The sequence below is a fragment of the Podarcis raffonei genome, chromosome Z (genome assembly GCF_027172205.1).
Source record: "Podarcis raffonei isolate rPodRaf1 chromosome Z, rPodRaf1.pri, whole genome shotgun sequence".
Classification (NCBI taxonomy): Eukaryota; Metazoa; Chordata; class Lepidosauria; order Squamata; family Lacertidae; genus Podarcis; species Podarcis raffonei.
The window spans coordinates 42555436-42571236 of record NC_070621.1 but is presented as its reverse complement, the minus strand read 5'-3'; the positions used below and the strand labels follow the sequence as shown (position 1 = coordinate 42571236).

The following is a 15801-nucleotide window of genomic DNA, read 5'->3' as shown; positions in this document are numbered from 1 at the left end:
CCCTCTTGAGCCAATGTGGGGTGGGGGGAGAGAAGCCCTGTAGAACAAACAGCTTGTGTAGGCCTACTGTTGTTGGGACCCATTAGTTAAATCCCGCCTTCAGTATTATACAAGCTATTGTAAGCTGTGTTATATCTGCATTGCAGAGTAAGGTGGGTTACAATTTTTGTAAATTAATTTCAAAGTAGTGCATGAAAAATATGTTGAAAAGGGGGATAAATGGCAAATAAATAAATTTGACTTGTTACTGTTGCCATATGAAACAGACACCTCTGTTATTCAAAAAGATAAAAGATAACTTGCTCTTGATTTCTCTTCCTCCTGTGTCTAGTTCCCTACAGCTTTTGAATTCAATGACCAATTTTTGATTACAATTCTGGATCATTTGTACTCCTGCCGTTTTGGTACTTTCTTGTATAACTGCGACTCTGTAAGAGAGAAAGAGGTAAGTTAGTGCTCAGGTGATTTTGGACTGTGTTTGGAAAGGATGTAAGACTTTGTGTATGTTTGTATTATGCTTCATGTTATATGCACCATTTCATATTACTTGGGGTCTGTTATTCCAGTCATATCTTACAACATCTCTAGGTCCATAAAAATCAATCGGAACTCAGAGTTCGCAGTAGTGATCATGTAAGATGAAAGCTGCATGCCTTTAATAACTTTATTTATAATTAAGCTCTTTGCATAGTTATATTTGGTTGCAGCAATGAATGGCTAAAATGAAGTTGGTGACAGAAGAATACTAGCATTAAAACATATTCATCGTTTACATGCAGTTAGAAAATGAAGAGGTTGCCACTTTGAAGGGCTACTTTTGAAGATGCTTTTTAGCAAAGATACTGTATATCGCCTGTGTGATTCTATGAGATAACAGCTGTGTGAAATGTAAAAGCTGCATCACATTCTTCTACAGCATGCCAAGTGGTTTAAATTAATGCTGACACTTTCGTTTTCTTTGCAGAAACTGAGCGAAAAAACGTTATCTCTGTGGTCCCTGATCAACAGTGCAAAATCAAAGTATATCAATCCCTTTTATGCTAAAGAATTAAATCGTGTTCTTTATCCAGTAGCAAGCATGAGGCACTTGGAACTTTGGGTCAATTATTATATTAGGTGGAACCCAAGAATCAGGCATCAAGTAAGTTTATTATGATTATGATTATTTTAACGTATTGGACAGCTGCTGAAGTATTTGTAGCACTTTATAGATTTGTAACCTGTTTTCTCTCTCACTCCCCTTCAAAGCTGCATGAAAATAGGGAGCTACCTCATGCCACATCAGGCCACCAGTCTGTCTTGCTAACTGTTCTGTATCCTGCTTCTCTTCAATCTGGTGCCTGCCATATGTATTTTTTTACTGCAACCTCCATCATCCCTTACTATAGACCATGCTGGCTGGGGATGTGAGCTGTGGTTAGTATATCTGGAGGGTACCAGGTTGGGAAAGACTGCACTGTTCCCAGGCTCCTAGTTCAGCTGGCTGAGATCCTTTTCAGTGGCAATGCTAGGGATCAAAATCTCCCTCTTCGGATGTCACATCTGTAGCTATAATAATGATGATGATGGTGGTGGTGGTGATGATGATGATGATTTATTATTTATATCCCGCCCATCTGGCTGGGTTTCCCCAGCTACTCTGGGCAGCTCCCAATCGAATATTAAAAACACAATACAGCATTAAACATTAAAAACTTCCCTAGACAGGGCTGCCTGCAGATGTCTTTTAAAAGTAGGATAGTGGCTTATTTCCTTGACATCTGATGGAAGGGCGTTCCACAGGGCGGGTGCCACTACTGAGAAGGCCCTCTGCCTGGTTGCCTGTAACCTCGCTTCTCACAGTGAGGGAACCACCAGAAGGCCCTCGGAGCTGGACCTCAGTGTCTGGGCTGAATGACAGGGGTGGAGACGCTCCTTCAGGTATACAGGACCGAGACCTTTAAAGGTCAGCACCAACACTTTGAATTGTGCTCAGAAACGTATTGGGAGCCAATGCAGGTTTCTCAGGACCAGTGTTATATGGTCCCAGCACCCACTCCCAGTCACCAGTCTAGCTGCCGCATTCTGGATTAGTTGTAGTCTCCGGGTCACATTCAAAGGTAGCCCCACGTAGAGCACATTGCAGTAGTCTAAGCAGGAGATAACTAGAGCATGCACCACTCTGGCAAGACAGTCTGCGGGCAGGTAGGGTCTCAGCCTGCGTACCGGATGGAGCTGGTGGACAGCTGCCCTGGACACAGTATTGACCTGCTCCTCCATGGACAGCTGTGAATCCAAAATGACTCCCAGGCTGTGCACCTGGTCCATCAGGGGCACAGTTACCCATTCAGGACAAGGGAGTCCTCCACACCCGCCCACCCCCTGTCCCCCAAAAACAATACTTCTATCTTGTCAGGATTCAACCTCAATCCATTAGCCGCCATCCATCCTCCAACCACATCCAGGCACTCACACAGGACCTTCACCACCTTCACTGGTTCTGATTTAAAAGAGAGGTAGAGCTGGGTGTCATCTGCGTACTGATGGACACCCAGCCCAAACCCCCTGATTATCTCTCCCAGTGGCTTCATATAGATATTAAAAAGCATGGGATCTCTGAGGCACCCTACAAGTGAGAGCCCAGGGGTCTGAACACTCATACCCCCCCCCCTTTTCTGTAACAGAATTGGTAATAGATTGGAATTGATCCCATATAACATGACTAGACAGGACTCCAGCACTCTCCTGCTCCCCTGCTCCCACGGTGGAGTCTACCTTCTTCCGAATCTGAGCGACTTTATCTGCAAAAAACTTTGCAAAAGCATTTCAGGAGATCTTAGGGTCCCTACCAGGCCCCAGTGATGAAGGTGGTTCCGATAGATTGTGAACCACCTGAAAGAGTCTCCTGCTGCTGTTTTGTGCAAAAGCAATAGAGGCAATGAAGAAGGTACTCTTCGCTGTTGGTAGGCTCAGTGTTGAGCTCTAACCTGTGTCCGGTCCAATTCAGAATGAGTTTTCCGCCATCGGCGCTCTAGCCGTCTCAACGATTGTTTCATCGCCCTCAGCTCCGGGGAAAACCATGGGGCTGTCCGGGCTCCATGTAAACTAGGTGTCTCCAGGAGAACATCCGCCATGACCTGAAGCAGCTTGGGCTGGGAATCCTTGGTGCAGCAGGGAGGTCAGTACACCAAAAGGAATCCTGTACTGCCCCTATTGCCCAACTTCCAGAACATGCACTCAGAGAACTGGGTCTTCCCAATAGGACGCCTGGTGCAAACTAACGACTTCCTAAAAATCACTGCAACCCTCCCCCCTGCCCACATTACCTGGGTTGCTGTGTGTAAGAGAAACCTGGTGGACAAGCAGCGGCAAAGACAGGCCCATCTGCTTCATCCAACAAAGTCTCTGTCACACATGCCAGGTCAAGTCCTCCATCCACAACCAGGTCATGGATGGTAGTGGTCTTATGAATCATTGACCTGGCATTTCACAGCAACACTTTCAGGTCATGTGGCTTTCCCTTGCTGATTCCAGTATCCTTCCGGTCAGGACCCAGACCCGGAAGCAGGTTTTGTTCTTAAGGAACGACTAAGCCTGCCTCCTTGGTAATAACACATCTGCATACACTAATGGCTGTTGCACCTCGAAAAGGACCCTTGTAGAGCTGGAAAAGTTGCAGAAAATGATTACATATTAAAGTATCACCCATACAGGAAGTCACTGGCGGGATCTGAAATAAAAGCAGCAGATTAATGAAAGAATTAACAATACTGGAGTTTAGATAGTAAAGTTGTATGTTGTAAAACAGGTAATGAAATGGAGTAGAAACCAAACACATGAGGAAAGGGGGGTGGGATGTCAAAAAGAAACTTTCAAGGTTTAAAAATGTATAATGTTCTGGGAGATTTAGGGAGATTTAATAAAAATGATTTGGGAAAAAAAGAAAGGAAAGGTGCAGAAAAGAGCAATCCAAACGGTCAAGTGCCTGGAGGAACTCTTGTTATAGGCTACAACATTTGTAGCTGTTTGGGGGGGGGGGACATGAATAAGGAGGGATATGATGAGTATAAAAAGGTGCATGGTGTTGCGAAAGTGAGGAAGGCTATGCTTACTAGAAGCTGGGAATCATCCAAGGAAGCTGAATGATGGGAGATTGAGGGACAGACAAGATAAAGTACTTCTCCACAGAATATACAGTTAGACTGTGGAATTCCCTCCCACAAGATGCAGTGAAGGCTGTCAGCCTGTCAAAAATTCAGGGAGAATGTGGCTGTTAGTAGCTATTAGCCATGAGGACTATATTAAATCCAGTATCTGAGGCAGCGTGCCTCTGAAACTCAGTTGCTGGCGATCGCAAGCAGAAGTGTGCTGTTGCATTCATATCTTGCTTGTTGGGCTCCTTGTAGTTTGCGGGTTTACCGCTATGAGAACGTAGATCGGCCCTGGTCTGATTTAGCAGGACTTGTATTCTCTGCTTCCCTGTTTTGGGGTAATACTGGAGGCCAGCCATAAGAACATTTATTTGGAAGTACGTGCCATGGGAATGTGCTTGGGGTTGGGGAATTAGAAAGCTATAATGCAAGGTGAGTAATCCCCTTTTCTGCCTCAGTATTGAACCCCTTCTGGCTGCTCTTCAAGCATTCCGTATTTCTCTTCCTGGTTAACTACTGTGTAAAAGTCGATCTACTGAGGAGAAAAAGATGGGATACACTTGATACTTCTTAGCCTCAATATTTGGTACAACAGCTGGGAGCAAAGAGAGAAGAGAGCTTCTGTGTTTAACAAGCAGTCTTTATCAGCAATCCACTGGAAAGCAGCAGCAGCCTCAAGGCAGCGTTTTTCTGTACTGTGTCTCCAGTTGTGTTTACAGCATGCTGGGGGCTGGAAGAAAGCCAGGCAATGCTCTGTATGCCATTCAGATTTGCAGACACTATAAATCCAGTGTGCCTGCTTTGAAGGTCTTTGCATGGATAGAAAAGAAATGCGTTCTAGAACATAAAAACATACCTGTAAATTAGTTTACTGGGAGAGAGATATGTAAAGTTGTTTCTTTTTAGCCACATACATAACCATAGCACTCAGAATGGGGACATTTAAATATTTTAGGGCAGGTGGTGCAGCCCAGTTCACTGGAATGACTGCCCAACCTCCGCAAATGGCGTTAACGGTGAAGGTGTGCTGGTCTCGTTTGTGCTCTTCCTTGGCTTGATAGCAAGCAGATAAAGGGTTTGGGGAGGCAGATCAATGCTGGACTTAGGCTCTGCTTTAAGAGATTTGTTATTGAAAGGGCCTAGGAAAGCAAAGTGCTTGGAGAAATTTCATGTATTGCCATTATTTGTATTAAGTGTGTGTGTGTGTGTGTGTGTGTGTGTGTGTGTGTGTGTAAATGCCACCCTGAAGAAAGACCTCATTGAAAGGTGGAATTCTGGTGTCATTCTCAACTACGATCGATCTAACCTGCTCCAAGGCTCATGCTGATCACCTTCCCCTCTCCTCCTGCAGGGCTAGGACTAGGAAGCCTGGAAACTTTTGCTTCTGCTCCTAGTTAACTACAGTTTGTCATCTCATCCATACTAACAAACTGTGGTTAATTCATTGTAGTTGATTTTAAACAAGTCTTGCTTTCGGAACCATAGAGAACTAACTACAGGCTGTTATAAGAGGAGGGAAGAGAACAAATGAGGCAGCATCTTTCCATCCCCTGTTGCCTGGCAGCAACAATTACAACAGGCTGCAGCGGAGGAAGGAAGTGGGAATACTCTGCTGGCACAGCTGAGAGATGGGCAGTGTTTGGCAACTTTTCTTGAACTTGTCCACCCGAGCCAGTCATTGCAACATTAGAATAACTTGTTCCTCAGTTTACTTATCTCCTCTCCCTGCCGCCCTATCTATTTTCCCTTTGTGTCTTGTCTTCTTAGATTGTAAGCCTCGGGGCACGTACTGTCTTTTTAAAAAACTGATGTTGGAACCTTTACTGGTGAAAAACAAGATAAATAGTTGGTGTTAACCATAGCTCTGAGTGGGTGGCGCAGCAAGCTACTCATAACAAAAAGCAGAAGTTTTTGAATTCTTCCTTGAGCCCATTTGGGAGGGAAATGCATGAACCTGCTAAATCTTGCTAAAGCATAATATCTGAATGCAGCCAGTCATCTCTACACATATGGATTTGAAGATGGAGGTCTTGGATTTGATTTAGCTATCAAATCTTGGATTATTCTGTATCTTCAGCGAAGTCCAAATAACATATTTTAAAATCTTTCAACTGTGTCTAGCAGCCAAATCCAGTGGAACAGCGTTACATGGAGCTACTGGCATTGCGCGATGACTACGTGAGACGACTAGAAGAACTGCAAATTGCGAACAACCCCAGATTTCCCAATTCCTCTTCATCTTCTTCACAGATGATGTCGCACGTGCAAACTCACTTTTGAAGGAAACTGGTTGGATTATTTTCTTTGAACATTGTTATAAGTGGTGCTTATTCTGATGTATTGGACAAGAGGAAAACATTGATGCCTTATGTAGAGTTTTTTCCTAAAATCTTTGTCCCTATAGGAGAGGATTTGAACACAAGTGGGCTTTTAAAAATAGATTTATGTGCCTTTCACAAACTTTTGCCTGGGAAAAATGTCATCCAACTAGCAGTTATAATATCTTTAAAGGTGTTTTTTCCCCTCCTACTGCAATCCAAATAGATATAGCTAACGCTTTCAATAATAGCCATCATCTTTTTTTAAAGACAGTATGAATTCATTTTTGTCTATAGGCTCTCCTGCTCAGACTTAAAATGCATGTTTAAGTTCATATATTGAGCAAAGTGCCATTGATGCCAATGAGAAATTTGCTGAATCATATGCACATGTAAGAAGCCTGTGGTGTAAGAAGCAAAGTTGTTAAGGGCACATGCTCTTGAGGATCAATTACTGTGTGGACTAGTTTTATATGGTTTCTTACACTGAAAACTTATTTCAGTGATAGTGGTACGCTATCATGACTTAAATTTGTGCCTATTCAGAGCAGCAGCCTTATGAGATGGAACATAATGTGTGAGCTTGTATAACTTGTTCCCATAATAAATTAGTATTTTTCTCAAATATATTAAACAATATGCAGAAAATAGGGAGTGCACTGAAAATATTTAAATGTTGCAGATCACTCGGTTTGCTGTCTGCCTTCATGTCAGTTTTTTGTTAAATTTTATAATTCTTTTCAGGAATCATTTAAAAACATTACAAGCACTTGTGAAGTCAGCACAGACCTTGCAACTTGATATTTTAATCCACATTTTATTTAGGATAAACATTTTATTAAGTGATATTTGGTCAGTTCAGAATATCTTGAAGAATAGGATTTGTGAAGAACTGTTTGCAGCTAACGTGACTTATTTTCAAAATATTTGACACTTTGAGGGTGTTTGTCTACCATTTGTAAATTATTATATGTGTAATTTTTGATCTACAAAATGTAAGGTGGCAAGGATATCCTAGGAATAATTTGTAAATTAATTTGAAATGTTTGGAGTATTCTTTTCTTTGTAAAGTGTAAATATTTTCGGTTTCAAAGACTGAAGACAAAGTCCATAAAATACTATAAATTTATTAGTTTTAGAGGACATTGGGATATTTTAGAAAGAGTATATTTTCATTAAAAGAAAAGCAGAGCACATTAATACGGTTAATAGTATACTGATAAATTTGCACTACTTCTTCAGGGATAGACTGAAGTACTAGTAATAAATTCCACTAGTTGATGCATGATTTATTTCCTTCCACTTGATACCTGTCCTCTAAATTTCACACACCTTTGATTCTTTTGTCTTTATCTCATTGCACATGTACATGGCTTGTTGTTTTCTGTAAGGGTAACAAATCTGAGATGAACTGCATAACTTGAATTACAAGGAAACTCACGTATCCCATCAGCCTATTCTAAATGACCGAGCATAAAACTCTGAAAAACTATGCAGACTGATATAATTGCCTTTTGTTTGCCTGCAGTTTTTAAGCATCTCATTTTTCACGGGAACCCTTAAAACATCATGTATGTTTCATACTGTCTAGTGTGGATTAATTGCTATCTTGCTTGTTTTTACTAAGTAAAACACTACACGCTCAGCTGGGGGTGGGGGGTTGCGGCAAAGCGGGGAGTATTGTAAAACAGATTTAAATACATTTGCCTTCTCCTTATCTGCATACCATTGATTGATGTTTCTACCACCACAGGTGATGCTGTGTCCTGAATTTTAGAGAATTTAATGTTTGGGAAAGTATAACTTGATTTTTTAATACCTGCTTAAGTCATATGAAATAAAAAAGCTGAACATTTCTTTATGCCTCTTTTCTGGGTAGCAAACAGCCCAATCCTATACACCATTCCTAGGGGCCCACACTGTACGGAACAGAATTTATTGAACCAGCTCCAAGGAAGGTCTGAAGGGTGGTGATAAAGAAGAGGCCTTCTCTGTAGCAGCCCCAGTTTATAGACTGCTCTTCCCAGGTGCCTTGGCCCTCCCCACCTTACGAAGAACTGGAACTCCAAACTTCCATTCTTCCAAAGGCTTTAATGCTTAATCAGATCAGTACATTAGACAAACTACAGGTTACAAGGTTCAGAACGTACACCAGAGGTAATATACATGGCTAAGTGCAACCTTAATACATTGATCTAACAAGCCAGAGGTCAGCCCCACAAACAACCCAGAGATGCATTTTAAATAAAAGGACACATTCTACTCATGTAAAAACACACTGATTCCCAGACTGTCCGCGGGCCGGATTGAGAAGGCGATTGGGCCGCATTCGGCCCCCGGGCCTTAGGTTGCCTACCCCTGTAACAAGCAGTACACCCTTCTGTACCTTTCTTTTGGAGTGTGGGGCAGAGTGTTTGCACGACAAGAAGCTGGAGTTCTGGGACTGGGCGCTCCTTCACTTGGGCTGTGTCTGCAAGGTTGCTCATGCTGGCTCTGACATCTCTGGAGGTGGGGTCAGGATCAGATTTACTGCTAGTTGCCTCCCCAGAAGGAGTTGTCTCACGGAAAGGAGCAGGCAGTCTCCCATCTATCCGTTTCTAGGGAACCACCCACTAAGAGTATACTCTCGGGTTGCCACCCTCCACATCTCCCTTGGAGAGGGCCCATGGAGAAGGACCTTGGATGGCTAACGCATGGTCCAGATTGGTTCATATGGGGAGATGTAGTCCTTGAGGTATTGGGGTTCTGAGCCACAAGGCTTTATAGGTCAAAACCATGTTCCTTGCTATAACATTAATGATCACTAAGCTTTGTAAGTTTAAAAGTTACAGCTATATTGGGCATTCTTAATTTGGTTAGTGGCTTGCTGAATTGACGGTGGACTGTGAAATGGGCTAGTATATTAGACATTTGATTTTTAAGTGCCTGAATTCATTTTGAAGATGCAAGCCACCTTCATCAAACAGTTAAGCGCATGTGACTAGCAGCTGTGAGTGCTGTTTATTTTTAGCATATGCGTTTCCTTTCTGCTCTGCCACATGTAAAGGAGGGAGGATGTTACAAAATCTAAGGGGTACAGTGCTGGTGAAAGGTACATTACCTGTTGTTTTCACTAATAGTATTGTGGTGAGGAGTGCTCTTATTTTAAATCAAGGATTGGTAGCTCCCAAGAGCCTTGACAGATGGCTCTTCTGTATTAGCTTCAGCATCTCAGGCAGAGAACATCAACAAACTACCTGGAGATTCTGATGGTCCTTTGTGATTTCCACTATAACTGGTTAGCAAATTCAGGAAATCTTATGAAATGGTAATCTCCCTCCCCCTCCTAATCTGCACCTTTCTTATCCCCTTTATACTTTCAGTTTAGTGCAGTGATGCTAAACCAACCACCTGGTAAGACCCTTATTGGAGAACTCCCTCTGCTTGCCAAAATCTGAGGCACACTCTACATATTATAAATCATGGAATTGTCGAGTTGGAAAGGGATCCTGACAACCCTCTAGTAGTCTAGACCAGCCCCCTGCAATGCAGGAATATGCAGCTGCCCTATGCAGGGATAACCTGCAACCCTGGAATTACCTGGCAAAAAGCAAGTTCACACCTCTCATTGAGTTTCTATACACATATACACAGTGCTTTTTTTCTGGGGGGGGGGCGCAGGGGTATGCATACCCCTAAATATTTTGTGAATCTAAGTTTGGCCTCATTGAGGGGCAGTATTTCAAGATGAGTAGGATGTGCCCCTAAACATTTTTTTTAGAAAAAAAACACTGCACATACATACATACACATATGAGGCTCATTTATTGATATATTTTGAGAATCGTTCATGTTCTTATGTAGCAGCATTGATTTATACTTTCACCAATGTCAACCAATCATATTGCAAAGCAGTCGTGTCCTGTGTTATAAAGCAAGTACTGCTGGGTTGTGTCTTCATTTCCCAATGCTTTTCTTACCAATAAATTAAAAATCCGGCGTGGCAAATTTTCATTCTGAAAGTGTGCCCCAGAGATGGGAATTTATTTTTAAAAAAGAAAAGTTTTAGAACCGCTGCCTTGAGAGAAATTTTAAGGAAACCACCCTCTTGCTCAAATTTCCCTTTCACCACAAACAGGGTGGAGATTTCGAGAGTCCCATTTGCGCACAGCAACTGTCATCCGCCGATTTAAAAGGCATAAAGGAAGAAAGGGGGGGGGGCTAAGATGGGACGAATTAAAAGCGAGGGTGGCGGGAACCCATCCCAATGGGATAGAAAAGCGAGAACAATGATCTGCCGTTCCAATCATGCTCATGGCCAGAGGAAAAACACCCGAGAAGCAGCAGGCAGACACGTCGAAGCGGGGGGGGGAGGGAATGGATTCCAACGGGTCTACTCCGAGTAGGGACTGGGCGCAGCCGGCGCGGGGGGACGCAAGCGCCGCATGAACGGGGCTGAAATCTCGACGGCAGCCGCGGCACATCGTTCCCCCCTCATGCAAACGCTCCGTCGGCTGGCTCCGCCCGACCCGCCCTTTTCTACACCCGCCCCCCCCCCCCAGCTCAGAGAAGGATCGCAGCCTCGGCCGCCTCAGCAACCGCCTCTCGTGCTCCTGCCGCGGAGGCCTGTGGGTAGGGAGCTCGCCGCGCGCTGCCTCGGCGGCCGCCTCCGCCAGGTGACAGTTGGCTTCCCGGCTACCGCCTCGACGCCTCCTTGCTTCTCCTCACAAGCCAGGCCGGGAAGCGAGGACGGAGAGCAGGAAGCCCCCGCTGCCCGCTCGCCCGCGGCCGCACTCCACGGCCACCGGCAACATGGACGGCAGGGCGGCGGCGGCGGCCGAGAGCGGAGCGGGACCCGCCGGCCCGCTCAGGAGACCCACGCGCCTGGCGTCGGTGGCCGGGCCCGGGGCGGCCGCGGCCGCGGCGGCTGCAGCGACTGGGGCGGCCTCGTCGTCGAGCGCCGCCGGGTCTCGCCAGCCGAGTGTGGAGACCCTGGACAGGTGAGGGCGGGGAGGGAGGGTCGGGCCCCGAGAGGAGGTGGCGGGGGTGGCAGCGCCGCCGCTTTGTGCTCGCCGGCTGCCTTCTCATCACTCTCCGGGGGATTGGCTTGTGTGTTGTCGGAGGGAGGGGGAAGCCGCTCCCTATTCCTGGTGTCCCTTTCGTTATAAGAGCATCGGTTGACGAGAGAGAAGGGGTGGGGGGGATGGGGTGGGTACGTGGGTGCATGCATGCATAAGTATCTGTGTATATGTCTGCATGTTTATATACGTGTGCATTTATATGGATATGTGTGCATATACGTACGTGTGTATGCATATATGTACGTGTGTATGCCTATGTGTGTCTGCATGCATGTTGTTCGGATGCCTGATTATCGTCTTCCAAAGCAACTACTCTATTACCAACTTAAGAATGGAAAGCGTAAAGCCTGTGGTCAACAACAGAGGTTTAAAGACTCTCTCTCAAAAAAATGCAACTGACAGTTGGGAAACACTGGCCTGCAAGCGCTCCAATGGGAGAGCAGCCTTTTCCAAAGGTGCCCATGGGCTTTGAAGATGCTTGAACTCAGGATGAAAGGTGCCAAGAGGAAGGCACGTTTGGCAAACCCTCACCATGATCAACTCCCGCCCGGAAACTTATGTCCCTGCTTTGAAAGGACGTGTGGATGCAGAACTGGCCTCCACAGTCACTTACAAACTCGTCCTTAAAACCATGTTCATGGAAGAGAATCTTACTCAGCTACAAGCAATTGCCAGAGAAGAAGAAAAAGAAGATCTCTGTATACTATACATGTATTTTTACATTTTTATACAGTCATACCTTGGGTAAATGTGCTTCAGGTTGAGCGTTTTCAGGTTACGCTCTGTGGCGACCTGGAAGTAACGGAGCATGTTACTTCCAGGTTTTGCCACTCTCGCAAGCGCAGACACTCAAAATGACGTCACACGCATGCACAGAAGCGGCGAATCGCGACACGCGCAGTCGTGGGTTGCGTTCGCCTTCAGGATGCGAACAGGGCTCCTGAACGGATCCCGTTCTCATCCAGAGGTACCACTGTATTGTAATCTGCCCTGTGATCCTTGGATGGAGGGTGGTATAGAAATAAATAATAATAAGTATAATATATATAATATAGAGAGAGTGTGTATTTATGTGTGTATACTATATATGTATACTATATGCATGTGTGCACCTATGTCTGTGTGTGTCTGTATATATGTATAGGTATAGTTGTTGGCATCCGTCTGTTTCGGAAGGCAGTGGAAGAGGGTGAAGTCGAACAGTTGGAGAGTTACAGTGTCTGCTCTGCCGGTAGAGTCTGATACAGGAGAGATATGTTTTGTTGCACCTGGGGCAGATGAAGTTTTGCTGCTACAGGTGCACCATGGCATTTCTTCTCTCTGTGCTTTTGCCAGTGGTCATTCCTCCTCTGGTCACTGCTGTGGATACACAATGTGACTAGATGCCTACCTCCACAAGATGATTGTGTCCTTCAATGAAAACATGCATCAATGTCCAGTATGACAGCTTCTGACGCCTTCTCTATAAAGAGCAATGTGAAACAGGGCTGTGTTCTCGCCCCAATTCTCTTTGGCACATTCTTCTTCCTGTTGCTCATATGCCTTCCAGGAGTGGCAGGGGTCTGTTCAACTTGGCACACATCCGGGCCAAGAAAAAAGTGTGGTGGGTCCTTATGTTTGCAGATAACACAGCCTTGACAGCACACTCCAAGGAAGCTCTACAGAGTCTCATCAAATGTTTTGCCAAAGCCCACATAGAATTTGTGTGTGTGTGTATGTGTGGTTGTGGATATACACATGAAAATAGCCAAACTTGACACATCCTGCTTTGTAGAGGCTAGTGATAAATGCACCCTCCAGCATTTTATGAGATTGAATGAGAGAAGTGAGCTAATGGTAGACCCTCCTTCATTAGAGGTTTTTTAGCAGAGGTTGGGTAGCCATCTGTCATGGATGCTTTAGTTCCTGCATTGCAAGGGGGTTGGACTAGATGACCCTTGGGGTCCCTTCCAACTTTACAGTTTTATGCTTCTATAATCAGGCAGGGAAGGGCTTTAGAAGAGCTCTCCTGAGCAGCTGATAGTGGTTTCAAGGGATCCGGTGCCATCCCAACTTCCAGATGAGTCTCTGTGTGTGAGAGAAAGACACACAGAGAGATGCTTGGCTACTGCATACTACTAAATAACCTATTAATTTCAAAAGCTGGTCATCACTTTGGTGGGAATTGTGCAGGCACCAGTGTTGTGGCATGCACTCCCTGCTGACATACCAGAGGATTCATATGTAGCAATGTGAATTAAAAGGCTGTTTCTGTGATTTCTTGAACTGATCCTCCTGTTTTAATTGCTGTTATAATTGATCTGCTGTTTTAATGGGATTGTTTGTTTGTTTATTTTAATTACTGTGTACTTTTAATTATTCTTTATCTTAACGGTATTGTGTAGTTGGTTCTTATGCTTTATAAACTGCCTAGAAGTCATTTGGAAGTTTACTATTAAAAATAATAGTAAAATGATACAATGCTCAGTACATGTATTAATCACTATTGGGTATGATGATATTAAATGATGTTTCCTATAAACTAGTGCAATATAGTGACAAGGAACTGAGCTGCCAACCCTGAAGTCCCCAGTTTAAATGCTGCCTCTGCTATGGACTTATTATTAGGCAGCCTTAGGCAAACTGCTGTCCCTCCATCTCCCCTTTCCTCACAACTCCCCTCCAAATAGTGTTATTTATTTATATAACAATATTGACATACATGGTGTTGTTTTTTTTAAAAAAATGATTTAAGTTCCAAACCTAAGGGACTTACTCTAAAATAGACATTGAGAAGCAACACAGGAAGGGCTAAATAGAGGTGGAGTAGACAGAGAAGAGGAGATGTGCCTTGGGAAGTGTTCTTATGACCAAACAGAGAGGCCTGGAGGGCCACTTTTGGCATGCAGGCATGAGGTCCCACACACTTAAGGCATAGGCACTAGGGGATGAGGGAGCAGAAAGGAAGTGGGGAGTGGTGTGTGAGTTCTCCATAAAATTTATAATTTGAAAAATTTCCATTGGGTAAATTGTATCAGAATATTTTCAAATTGCATCAGAAAATTTTTCTAATCCAGACTGATCTAACTTAATATGTGTAATTTAGTTATATTTTTTAATTGAGCTAACAGAAAGTATCCCAAGTTTTTAAAAAATTGTCCATATCCCAGAAGTATTTAACCTGTCACAATGTGTCGCATACTTACTAGGGACAATCACCTGAGAAACAAATACAACCTTGACATTTTGCTCAGCTTGCTTAATATATTTGCATTCATTGTTACTAATGAACCAATGAGACATATTTTTTAAAAAAGAGAAATAAAGTTCAGGAAAAAATCCATCCCACATCAGCCTCATGAATTTGAAATTTGATTTCCCCAGTTCTAGTACAACTCTCAACAACATTGACTCATTTATATAACCTGCCCTTTATTGTGGACTTGCATTAGGTTGAGGAAAGTTTGTTTTCCATAGAAAATAAGTTACTGAAAATACATTGTCTCCATTCCTTTCAATATTTCACTAGCTGAAACTGGTTGTAGCATATTTCAAATTCCCACATCACTTCCCAGAATCTGGCAGTCTTCTCAGTTTTTGATGCCAAACCACTTCAGGCTGTTTCAGGAAATTGCTTTCATGTTTTTCCTGAGTGTTTAGGCATTCTTGAAGAAAGAACCTCTTGCTAAGACTTAATGGGTCATCCAGTTAAAATCCTGGGATTTGCTAACCCTAAAAACCTACTTGGTCTATAATCTGTATGCTTCTAGTTACAAATGTTCATGCTTAAACAGATATCAGCTTTCTCCTCTTGTTGTCCAGTTATTTTTTCAAGTCAGAAGACTTTCCTAGTATTATTCTTTGCAGTTTGTTTTTGTTAACTGTTTTTGTCTGCTCAATAGAAAAATTAACTAATGTTTTAAAATACCATATTTTTCGCCCTATAGGACGCACTTTTTCCCCTCCAAAAATGAAGGGGAAATGTGTGTGCGTCCTATGGGGCGAATGCAGGCTTCAGGAAGCTATCCGCAAGCCTGCGGAGCCCAGCGGGAACTCCTGCAGGCTCCAAAGGCTTGCGGATAGGTGCTTGCAGCCCGAAGTCCGGGGTGCGCAGCGGGCTACAGCGCCGCGCTCCCCGGGCTTCGGATAGCAGCAAGCTCCAGGAGCGATGGCGAGGTTGAGCGCAACCTTGCCTTCGCTCCCGGACCCCCAGCCCCGAGGCTAAAAATGAAGCCAAGACAGCTAGCGGGATCTATCCTGCTCACTCTCATGGCTTCTTTGCGCTTTGGGGCTCGGGGGGGGAAATAATTTTTT

At 44.1% G+C, this 15801-nt stretch overlaps 2 protein-coding genes across 10 annotated transcripts in view; both read left to right on the top strand.

Moving 5' to 3' along the window:
• Positions 1-8304, top strand: part of MTM1 (myotubularin 1) — a 28713-nt gene extending 20409 nt beyond the window's left edge. For 2 of the 4 annotated variants that reach the window (XM_053373587.1, XM_053373585.1), the window contains 3 exons: positions 332-445; positions 965-1141; positions 6255-8304. In XM_053373587.1, coding sequence (XP_053229562.1) covers positions 332-445; positions 965-1141; positions 6255-6410 — 447 coding nt within the window. In that variant the 3' untranslated portion in view covers positions 6411-8304. Of the gene's footprint in view, positions 1-331; positions 446-964; positions 1142-6251 lie in introns of all 4 variants that reach the window. The other 2 variants (XM_053373586.1, XM_053373584.1) reach the window with 1 other exon arrangement.
• Positions 8305-10995: 2691 nt separating this feature from the next.
• MTMR1 (myotubularin related protein 1) overlaps positions 10996-15801 on the top strand; it is a 54738-nt gene continuing 49932 nt past the window's right edge. For all 6 annotated transcript variants that reach the window (XM_053374334.1, XM_053374332.1, XM_053374331.1 and 3 more), the window contains exon 1: positions 10996-11427. In XM_053374334.1, the coding sequence (XP_053230309.1) occupies positions 11240-11427 (188 nt within the window). In that variant the 5' untranslated portion in view covers positions 10996-11239. The remainder of the gene's footprint in view (positions 11428-15801) is intronic.